Source organism: Pieris napi, chromosome 12, assembly GCF_905475465.1.
Source record: "Pieris napi chromosome 12, ilPieNapi1.2, whole genome shotgun sequence".
NCBI lineage: Eukaryota > Metazoa > Arthropoda > Insecta > Lepidoptera > Pieridae > Pieris > Pieris napi.
Window position 1 is genome coordinate 3,225,422 of NC_062245.1, and position 12,494 is coordinate 3,237,915.

General features: G+C 33.6%; 1 protein-coding gene and 1 non-coding gene across 2 annotated transcripts; both read left to right on the plus strand.

Annotated features, from left to right (window-relative positions):
• The first annotated feature begins 333 nt into the window (after positions 1-333).
• On the plus strand, positions 334-12,463 carry LOC125054791 (beta-mannosidase). Its single transcript, XM_047656893.1, has 12 exons — positions 334-499; positions 1,199-1,345; positions 1,881-2,029; positions 3,194-3,387; positions 4,689-4,935; positions 6,699-6,858; positions 7,310-7,435; positions 7,853-8,027; positions 8,544-9,117; positions 9,950-10,079; positions 10,746-11,131; positions 11,823-12,463. The coding sequence occupies exons 1-12, from the start codon at positions 370-372 to the stop codon at positions 12,054-12,056; spliced, it is 2,652 nt and encodes an 883-aa protein (XP_047512849.1). The 5' UTR covers positions 334-369; the 3' UTR covers positions 12,057-12,463.
• LOC125054948 lies at positions 6,337-6,455 on the plus strand. Its single transcript, XR_007117799.1, has one exon. It is a non-coding gene; the product is annotated as a 5S ribosomal RNA (ribosomal RNA).
• Positions 12,464-12,494: the final 31 nt, after the last annotated feature.

The following is a 12,494-nucleotide window of genomic DNA, read 5'->3' on the forward strand; positions in this document are numbered from 1 at the left end:
AATCTAATATGTTTTCTGTTTCTTGTAATTCTTTTTTACTATTGTAATATACAGTTAATTATATACACAGTTAATACAGTTAATAATAAGCGTAATGTATAATAGTATATTGTAATGAAAAATAAATATCTTAAACCGTAATAGAATCAATTACTAATATAGGTTTATACTTAATAAATGTATAATCTATCTGGACCACATATGGATGATTACTCAATGGAACGATCTTTTAATTTAGGTATCGCCTATCGATATACGTAATAAGTCTTCGCCATCTCATATACAATCTCGTATGACATTTGACAGGCTAGAATTACATCTGACAGGTTATCGCAGTATCCATAACAATTGAACAAGTATGAGGCTACGATGTCAACTGTTAATTTAGCTAGTGTTTTTTTTTGTTTCTGTGTCGTGAATTTTGTTTTTGCTCAAGTCAAATTTGATTTAAGTTCCGCTAATAGTGATGTTATTTGGACAGTTGAAAATGAGAACAAATGTAAGTATGTTACTGGAGAAATGATGCATTCAATAAGCTCGGGTTCGATTATAAATTTCTGATGTAATTGAGAATTTTTTCCGCTGATTTTATTGCAAAATCTACGACTCGTATAGATAAGGACTAGTATTTTAGATAAAATATCAAGGCCTATGTAAATAAGAGCGGGGTCTAATTAACATAACAAGATAATTGAGTAGTTAGATTAGGTAATAGTATCTTTCGAATTTGTTCCATTGTAGAATATCATTATAAATCTGAAGCCAGTAAAGTTACCTAATCATACAAGTTTGCGACCTTAAAACATATGATTAACCGATGTCAAGGTCGAAATGCCAATGACCCCGAAGTCTAGTTTCTATAAGTTTATTGTGTAACTAAAAAAGTTTTCCTGCTATAATAATTAAACTTATGAAATTGTAAAAACCGACTAAGCTTGTATTAGTGATTAATTTAAATGGTTTTTATAATATTCCAAAAAATATTTCACAAAGGGTCGGGAACTATAAAAGTCACGAACTTTCTACAGATAATATGTGCCCCGTATTCCGCAATAGGTTACTCCACTAACTAATAAAGATGGCGTATCTCCAGCTTTGACCCATAAATATTTTTTGCGCTTGATCATATTAGCCTTTAGAATCTGTAAGCAAATGTAATGTGCAGCGTTGTTTTATACTTCAGAAATGTTTATTACAGCTATATCAATCCCCGCTACAGTGCCGGGAGGGATATACTCCGACCTGCAAAAAGAGGGTATTATCAGCGATATTCTACATGGATTCAACGATGTCCTCACACGTTGGGTTGCTTACGATTCTTGGACCTACAAAAGCAGATTTCAAAGTAATTTTTGTTTACCTAAAGTTGATGACGTTAAGTTTACTCAGTAAGAGCAAAAGTGTTCCATGCACTGGACACGTTTTTCCATGTGTGTCATTTTCGTAACAGAGAATAAGGGAGCGTTCAAGTATTACGTCACGCAATTTTTGGAGATTCTTGACATAACATGATTGATTCCCCCACATAACGCGCCGTAACGTTTTTCTATACCCAATAGTAAAACGTTTTGACCACCTACACCACCTCTTTATACCTAAAAGTTACCATTATGTGGTGTAAAGTACTGGAAAGTCGAAAATAATATTAACAATAACGCGTAATTCAATCCCCGCCCCGCACCGTAACGTTTTACAAAATAACCCCCTCCCCCCCAAAATTCGTTACGTAATACTTGAACGCTCCCTAAGACCAACTTCTGTAACTTCATGACATTCCAATCTGAATAAAATTTAATATATAAATGAGATCTTATAAAAAAAACAGCAAGAACTTAGGAAACTTCTATTTCAGACAGATAAACAGATATATTTTTTTCCAGTCAATTCGGAACATTTGAATTATATTTCGTCCGATTTAATTCTTGAAGGCGTGGATACAATCAGTTTCTTAGAAGTGAACGGCATCCCCATTGGCCTTACAAACAACATGTTTGTAGAATATATTTTCGACATCAGACAATATATCAAGGTTTGTATTTTCGCAATGCTCATTAATAGTTGTAGTTAAATAATTGACGTATGGATTACCTTGATCTTAACATCTATCGCATGCCTTTGACATAATTAAGGTTAGATCGAAAGTGAATAATGTATGATAATGCACACGTTTTTTTATTATTACAAATATATAACATGTACCCTGCTTTGGAACTCCTTACCTCTTGTTATCAGACGTGCTCATTTCTTATATTTATTTAATGATATTTTGAGAATTTCTCGCCTCGTAATTAGCTACTTATATTATTAACCGATTAGCTTTTACATTTAGATTTTAGTTTACCTTAGTTTTAGTTAGCATACCTAGTGTTACATGTAATTTTGTTTGTTCTTAAATTTATATGTACTTCTTGTACGTTACCCCCAGTTGGTGTTTCTTGTTTATTTTTCTATACTAGGGTTGCCTGGAAGAAATCTTGTTTGCGATAAGGCCGCCCGTTGCCTAATGACTTATCTAAACTGATTTTGTATGTATGTTTAAGGTAACGAAGTGTAAATACTAAATAAATAAACATGCATGTATTTATTTGTCAATTATAGCTAAATAAGATTGATTTCTTAGAGTAGAAAGATGTGTCTGTTGTCAGTACGAAACTTTGGAAACGTAGGAAACAAAAGCTTGCGAATCAGTATTCACAACCTAAAGCCATATCGCAAATAGTCTGTAAATTATGGATTTATGGATCAAAACTGTTATTTAAATTATCGTAACCAGTGTTCTGTACTAGCCAGTTTTATGTACCCATAAATTAAAAAATTACGATAATAATTAACATCCTACATCTCTATTAATTTATCCCACATGTTGCGAATGTAGTTATAATACTTCTGCGCATCAGGGGCCCTTGTATGTATACGTACGTATAGGTCGGTTATCGAAAGCTGGCGGGTTCACAGTACTCGCACTAATGCAATTTCACATACAGTATGTTTCAAAATATGATTTTTTTGCCAAGCTATACATTTTAGTCCACTCATACACGACGGACAGTCTATTCATGATGTATTTATGATTGTATTTCAGTTTGACATCACGTCTCGCGCTTATTCACAGACACTACACAAGCACAAAGTGTAAATGTGTTGAAGCCGCCAGCTTTAGTTAACATACCTATATTACATACGTTATTTTCAGGAAGGTGAAAACGAATTGGTTGTAAACTTTATGTCACCAATAGACGCAGCTAAAGAACGGTCAAAGAAGCATTTTACAGCCCCTGAATGCGTGCCAGAAGAATATCATGGAGAATGTCACGCTAATCAACTAAGGAAGATGCAAGCTTCGTTTAGTTGGGATTGGGGACCAGCTTTTCCGTCTGTCGGCTTATGGTAAGAGTGTCTTTCATATGATATATAAACGGCAAAACTAGCAAGTCATTATAGTCTCAAAATATTGTGAAGAATTCCTATATCTTTTCTACAGTAAGTAGAAAACACAACCTTACGTATAGTGTTGGCCTGTAACTCAATAAAGCCCATAGCGGGTCCCTAACTATTATATTTTATTATTACTAACGTTAATAACACAACCTACTTATCACTCTAGTAGTACTATAGCTTTGCAAATGAAATTCTTCAACTAGAAATATACATAGATATATAACATTTATTACTAACACACACACAAAATAATCATAATCAACAAAAAAGAAAGATTTTTTTTTTTTAATAATAAGGTACACTTTAAGTGTGTAATGTGTGTGTTGTGGTTGTAACTGGCCCTGGCTCAGCATTATACTGAGGAGCAGACGTGTTCCTCAGCGCTGGTCATTCTGCGCCTCAGACGCAAAAACAGAAAAAGTATGAATATGTATAATAATATTAAAAATTAACAGTGTAAGTAAATAATTGTTAGGAAATAGATAAATAAATATTTTTGGGCGGATTAGAAACTAGATTTTGTGGGATTTTTGTTGAGCAACTAGATGTACTTTATAACTCACACTAAAATTTGATTTTGATTGAACTAATTGAATTATTAAAGAAATTCGTTTGTAGAATTGTAAAAGTAAATTAAGGAAACGAAAGTAGATAAAGAAAACATCTTGCATACTAAATTTATAGTAGGTACTATAGAGTTATGTTAGTGTCATGTCAGCTATAACGAATATCGCTTTGCTTATACAGCGGCATGTAAAATTATATAGAATAAATTATAGTGTTTTGTTTATGAATAGTTAAAAACAAAAGACTACCAATATCGATGACATCATATTAAATTTTTCCATTAAAAATACTTGTTTGGCGAACCAGACGGTCATCAAAACCATACAGATTAAGAGCCTACAGGCGAAAGTTACGATGGCTGCATGGTGATGAGCAGTACCTTTAAGGCTCGGAAATTATGAATCGGAAGCAAAAACCACATACTAGGATTTAGGACCGGCTGGAGGTTATTGCTCGATCAGGGCAAGGCCCGATTGCAATAAAAACTACGTTATGAAAACCAGAACTATTATATAATCTGTGATTTTATGTACTTACCTACATACATACATCTATCGTAACGTCAACAGAATAGATGTTAAATTTATAATCAATTTAACATTTTATTTTCTGTTGACGTTCACAAGTGTTACCTACCTTTGAATAAAGTTATTTTGAGTTTGAGTTTTGAGTATCATTTTCAGGAGAAACGTTTCTATTATGTTTCACAACGGCGCGTTAATACGAAGCGTTACAACTCACACGCATAGAGATAAATCACATTGGTATCTCAGAATAATAGCTTCGTTGAATGGAACAAAAAATATCAGAGGTTTCTTGAGTGCGCAGTTGTCTGTAGACGCCGACCAGTCTCTTACAATAGGAAAGCATTTGAATATCTCAAGCGTGGAAGATGGAACAGAAGTGGAGCTTAATATGACTATAAGTGTGGTAAGCAATAAGTAATAGTATAATAATAATAATACAGTGGCGCTAATGGATCCCGTAAATGGATCTTGGCCTCACAGATCCTCCGTTCTATCTGACACATTTAATAGACTTTTGGATTTGAGACATTCCGGTTTCCTCACGAGCTTTTCATTCACCTTACGTGCGAGTGTTAGATGCGCACAGAGAAACTCCATTGGTGCACTGGAATCGAATCTTGGACCTCAGGGATTAGGGTCGCACGCTGAAGCCACTAGACCAACACTCCTACATAAGTAATCTTTTAATAAATTGAAACATATGCATTAGATGCAAAAGTTATGATCCAAAAATAATCTTACTATCTAGAACAATATAGTTATCGCGAATATTCATGTTTTAAGCAAATATGTTAATAGTACGTTATTTTGTATTTAGAATCTTGACACATTGGTATGTCTATTAGCATAACTGAACTTGACGTTGGCTTTTGAATATGTAAAAACTTTTGAATAAATAAGAAACATTAACCTAGTTTATACAAGGTACTCGTTTCCATGAACTTTAATAATATTGACATTTTATTTATAAATTATAACGGTGAGACCAAGTGGGTTTGTTAAGGTTAACGCGAGTTATAAATGAGTTTAGGCAGTTAAGAACAACATAAAGACAGTTGTGACAATATGAATGTAGATCTACACTATTTATTGTAAATGGTATAAGTGTCTGAGTATAATATGAAAAAAAAAAATTTTTTTTTCTTCTAAATACAAAATTAGGTATTTGCTTGAAGCATGAATGTTCGCGATAACTATAGTGTTCTAGATAATAAGATTTAGTCCATTGAAATGTAACATTTGCTGAACATTTGTTAGAGGACGCAATTTTATTTATGGAACATGTAAGGGGGGTCAATACAAGCTTCAATCCTTGGAAGAGGCCTTCACCTGCGGAATGTTTCTAGCAAAATAATTAGGAAATAGATATAAAAATAGGAAAAAAAAATGTTATTTAATTTCATAAAATAAAAAAAATGATTAAGTTTACTTTGTTCTTTTTAAATAAATAAAAAGGCTTTTTTTATTTTATTTATGTATTATTTTATATGTATGTAAAATGTATAACGTGTATTTGAATAGTTTGCGTGCGCAATCAAGCACGTGAAATACGTAGTCTATCTCAGGTATATTTAAGCTAAAAAAACAATTTATTTCGTAATTATAATTATTATATTTATTAAAAGGTTTTCTACGTATTGTAAGATATTTTTAATTATAAGCATCTTATCTTAAATACTTTTTTTGGAACGAAGTTCCTTATCGCGCGTTGTGAAAGGGGGCTAGACGGAAGAAATTCTTACGAAAAGTTGTAACGACACTTTTTGCTATAGTTGTTATATTTTACATTTTCGATTTAGCTATCGCCAACGTCCATACCACGTTGAATACACCGGTTCTCGTCCGATCACCGAAGTTAAGCAACGTCGGGCGAGGTCAGTACTTGGATGGGTGACCGCCTGGGAACACCTCGTGATGTTGGCTTTTTTTTTCGTCGAGGTTTGGTGTCGAGAAAATCTATCATACTGTTATGATACCAATTAACATATAAATTAATCGAAAGGAATTTCGTTCCATCCGGGTGTCCCTTGACACCTCTAAAGTTTTTTATTAGATATCTATTATTACAGATAATTAAATGGGGTACTCGGAGTACGGTTGATTTTTTGACAAAACTTAGGTGTAAATGTGTAATCCAGTAAAGTCAATATTATTATTTTTTAACAGAATGTGGTCTCCCTATGGTGGCCCAATGGGTATGGGGAGCATCCTTTATATGACCTTAAAATAAGTCTGACAAACGAAGGAAATGAACTGTCCCAGAAGAAGTTAAAGATTGGTTTTCGCACAGTGGAAGTTGTTGAAGCGGATGCGTCTACTGTCCTTGGTATATTCATTTTTGTAATAAGCAAGATGTTTTTGTATGAAATTTCGATGTAGTAAAATCGCGCCATACTAAATCTCAACTAACGTCGTTTTGGCAATTACATTAAATAGTTGCATCATCGGCGTTGTTCTCAAAACTTATCATTGTTTGTGATCTAATATAGAAGTTTAAATATACCAAATCCTGGACCTACCGAAAGTTCTCTTAACAACAATGTACAATCAATTGCACAAACTGTTAAAGTAACATATCAGTCTTTATGTAACATTTTAATCTCATAATTATAATTTATTACAACTGTATTGACCGATAAATAAATTTCCTTAACTGACAGAAAATGTTGTCTGAAGTCCAGGTTTTTCACGTAGGTATGTGGGATTACGGTGAGTTATTCGGCGCGCTAGTGACTGAAATGTGACTGGCGAATTTAAAACGATAACTCCTTTAACAGGAAACACGACTGGCGGTCAAGGACTGACGTTCTTCTTCAAAGTGAATGGATATCCCATATTTATGAAAGGCTCCAACTGGATTCCAGCCCATATACTTCCCGAACTGGGAACCGATGAAAAGACAGGTATTAATTAATTTAATTCACAATAATATTGCGTTATAACCGTGATTCACCATGTCAACCAACCTAAGGTTTCGCAATAATTTGAAATAACATGCCTAGATCTTTATAATTAAGGTTCATGATAAAAGTTATCGTCATTTAAATACAGTTTTTAAGTAGCCGCTCAAAAATTTCATAGCCAAATGTGATATACAAGTAGATAGATAGAGATATAGTGAAACATTAAGCTAATAATATGTTAAGCTAACGAAACAATCATGATCCTGAGTTTGTTATGATATTCACACCCTGCATCATAATATCGCACGTCGCCGTCACCAGCCTGTAACTTTGACATATAAACGAATCTTTAAACTGTGCAAGTATTCACTGCAAATGTTAATGTTACCAAAATAATAATTGAATCTTTGTTAATAGTTGACAATCTCCTTGAATCTGCACGTGATGCGCACATGGCAATGTTGAGAGTGTGGGGCGGTGGGGTCTACGAGTCAGATTACTTCTACCAGCGATGTGACGAGCTCGGGATACTGATATGGCAAGACTTTCTCTTCGCCTGTGCCATGTATCCAACAGATAAAGAATTTTTGGAGTGAGTTTTATAACTTTAGTTCGATTTCTTATTGCGTTTCCCAGTTTCTTCCTAGTCGTTACGCCATATTAAAGAGGTGAACAAAATACTGGTTCATCAAATAAATGAAAGTTACACTGCTTACAAAAAAGCATTGATCTGTCTGTCTCTATTAGATAAAGCGCAATCACAACTTTCCAGAAAGAGACAATTTAAAGTAAAAAATTTAAGTCTTTAAAGGCCCATTTAGATGGAGAGAGTTTCTCGTCTTGAAGGTACGATTATCGAAAGAATATAAAAAAGTTTCTTCGTCTAAAATTTCGATGTGTAAACAGACGCAGGAAATTATCGCCTAGCGATAAATCACTGGTGAATCTCGTATGACATAATCGTAAGTGAGAATTTAGTTCTTACCTTTATGTAAACATTTTGATACGCTATGGCGATTATTGCTGGTGATAGTCGCGTACGATTTCTTGCACTCTCTTAATTGGAATTTTCCACAAACTATGCTATGGGTAAATAATTTTGTTTCAGGACTGTCAAATTAGAAATCGAACAAACTGTGCAGCGTCTTCAACACCACGCTTCAATAGCTGTGTGGGCTGGCAATAACGAGAATGAAGTAGCTCTCAGAGGCAATTGGTATAAAACTCAGCCAGACTTCGACAGGTATAAGGAGGAGTACATCAAACTCTACGTAGATACTATAAAGCCCATAGTTGAGATGTTGGATCCTGGTCGACGGTACCTAGTTTCAAGCCCGTCAAATGGCAGAAAATCTGAAGAAGATGGATATGTTGCTCTGAATCCGTATGACCCACATTACGGTGATACGCATTATTATAATTATATAGCAGATAATTGGGACTCCAATATCTATCCTCAAACAAGATTCGCTTCAGAATACGGCTTTCAGTCTTTCCCATCGCTAAAAACAATGAAAGACGCGACGAATAGAAGTGACGATTTTGGGTTAGACAGCGAATATTCCAAACATAGACAGCACAGTCCAAATGGAAATAATAACATTGAATTGCAAATCTCCAAACATTTGAAACTAGATGCAAATGATAGCAAATATTTTGAGAAGTTTGTTTTCTACAGTCAGGTATGTTTGATTATTCTTATTTATGTACATGATCTTAAATAGTAAGAAGTTGGTGTGGTGGCAACACAAACTGGACACAGTTTTTCTGTCCACCAGGACGTCGAACATATTTAAATAACTAACTTATATACCTACTAAGACCAGTGACATATACACTATAACATTAAAATTGTAAGTAAAACGTCACAAACCAATTAGAAACATTGACGCTCCACAGTTAGCTAATCTTAATATATATATTTCTTGTGTGCGTGTGTATGTGACTGAACTCCTCCTAAACGACTGGACCGATTTTGATGAAATTTTTTGTGTGTGTTCAAGGGGATCTGGGAATGGTTTAGATTCACAAATCAGCCCGGCAGATGGCACTGCAGTCGGTACTTTCATACTTTGCTTAATATCCTAATCGCTTTAAATATCATGCAGGACAACGTCTGTGGGGTCCACTAGTATGTACTATATAACGGTATGTGTGAAATATCTCTACGAATACACAAGCCGAGTATCATTTTAATTTCTATGATTTAATCGATATTTTGATGAAATTGGCTAAAGATCTGGAACGCCTTTTTCAGACCAAAATCGAAACCGCGACTGACTTCAGTATGTCAGAATCAATTAGGTTTTGGATGTTAGATTATCATGCTAATTGTCTGGCATCAGCTTTATTAATTATTCCACCAATTACACCTCGAAATAACCTAGAGCCTATCTCCTGCTTTTATGAAAATTATAGTGCTAAGAGCGTTTAGGAGATTCAATTACGAGAAAATAGTGGCTATGAATAAGATCCTAAGGAGTTAAACGATTAAAAAAATACTGACACTTTTAGATAAGCCAAGCAATGTCAATGAAGGCGGAAACTGAGTTCTACCGTCAAAGTCAAGCTGACTGGTACACAATGGGAGCGTTATATTGGCAACTTAATGATGTATGGCAAGCACCTTCTTGGTCAGGAATTGGTAAGAAAGTTTTTACTCTCTGATTAATAAAAAACGTACGAAACTGTTTTAAGGCATAAAGTTGAAGCTGTTGCCATAATATAAAAAAAAAAAACTGTTTTAAGGCGTACTCATGAGTTACCTAGTCTACAGATAAGTATTACTACTGACATAGGTATTTTTTTACTTCCCAAATCCTACACATTATAATGAATTGTTATCAAATGAATACACATTTTTATTTTTTTAATATTACTTTTGTGAAACAAAATATGTTTAATAAGATTTATATACTTATACTAGCTTATAATAAAAATAGGGGTTGATCGTAGAGGGGTGAAAATTGAGGATTGTATGTATTTTTGTATGTTGTATCATAAAAAAATAGAAATTAAAAATTTTGTCTAAAGAATAAAAATAAAATTTAGGGATGGACTACCCCTAACATTTAGGGGGATGAAAAATAGATGTTGGCCGATTCTCATAGATACCGTATAAGCACAAAAAATTTCATCAAAATCGGTCAAGCCGTTTCGGAGGAGTATGGCAACGAAAACTGTGACACGAGAATTTTATATATTAGATGTATAATGGAATTAAATGCTTAGGTTTTAATGACTACATGTACAACATAATCATCAATGTGTAATTCTTAGTTACCTCGCACCTTAAAAATGTTGATTTCAGAATATGGCGGTAAATGGAAAATGATGCACTTCTTCGCAAAGCGGTTTTTCGCACCAGTTTTGGTTTCACCTCGACTGACATTAGCTGGCGATGTCGACGTGTACCTAATCAATGATAGATTTGTCCCACTAACTGGTGCAGAGATTATCGTAGATGTATTTAACTGGACTAGTTTAACGCCTATATTTAATAAAACTTACCCTGCAAATGCAAAGATTTTGTCTAGCTCAAAACAAACAACATTGAACATATGGAATAACGACAGCAAGGACGAGGTTTTCATAAGATTCTCGCTTAAATATAATGGAGCTTTGTGGTCTCCACAAAATTTCGTTTTTCCGATACCATTGAAAAATGTTAAAGGTTTACAAACACCTTGTATAAAGGTAAGTTCAGGAAATCTGAAACTTCATCAATTTTATATACAGTTTAAACTCATTCGTGATAACGAAAGACTCTCTATAATGTAAAAATTAGTTATATTTGTTTGGTTTCACACAAAACCCATACATTAATACACTCTTTATAAGGCAACAGCCATTGTCTATTACGAAGAAATATTTTCAAATTTAGAGATCAACAACATACTTAAGTGTATTTTTGAAGTTATACTTCTTTAGGCGCATAATGAAAAATTTATGAGAGTGAAATTTTACGATGCGCGCGCACCGTGACACAAAATTAACAGAATGAAGTTGCCCACTTAAGATGCTACGGCATTGGACATAATTTAAAAACAAAATTCGAATAATAATAAATATTTACTTATTTAATTTTTCAAATGTAAACTGAACTTTATTGACTATAATGACTCCTTTTCCAGTCTTTGATTATTTAATTGTAATTAATTAATTTCATGCAATCAAAAACTATTTTTAATAATGCTAAAGAAGTATAACCTCTTATGCGCGTACATAAGTACACGCACCCTTTTTTTTTAATCAGCTTACAAAAGTAACCTTTTAAGGTGCATATTGAAAAAATGCTCGGTTCCTTGAAGTTATAAAGACTTTACACTGTATATCTCCATTTCGCTTTGAAAAGTATTGTTCTATGGTCCCGAAAACATTTTTACAGATAAAACTCCAGAGACCCACTATCCAAGCAGCAGATGAAACCAAATTCATAATCAGTATAGAAACAGATAGTGTCGTCTTGTTTCTATGGTTGGAGTCAGAAGTGGAAGGAAGATTTAGTGACAATGGTTTAATTTTGACGGATCCCGTAACTAATATATACTTTACTACCAAAATCAATATTAACAAAAATGTGATACAGCGGGGAATATCGTATCAATACTATAATCATTAAAAATCATGTACATTTTGTTATGAAACGATATGTTTATTTTTACATAGCTAAATTTGTCGCTATAGAATGCTTTTTATCAAACGATTTACAAAACGATAACTTATATGTTTGAAATAACCATCTATCGGAAAGTTATTTAGTGAGAGTTCCTAAACGTTCCTTAAGTTTTACAATTTTTTTAATGATCGCAGTACGGTGGTATCTTCAAGTGGTTTTATTTTACCGGTTTGTACCGAAAAGATTCTGTAACATTTTCCTAGAGGAAGGGGCGCTGTGAACTGCCGCCTCATCATCGCCATTTCGTCAATATGGAGTTCAATCCATCTCGTTATCCGAGGGACAGCTAAGCTTCAGTCATACTTTTATTAATGTTTTAATAAACCTATCGCTGTGGAATAAACGTTTTATTTGTTTTCCTAATGAATATGCGTGTATACA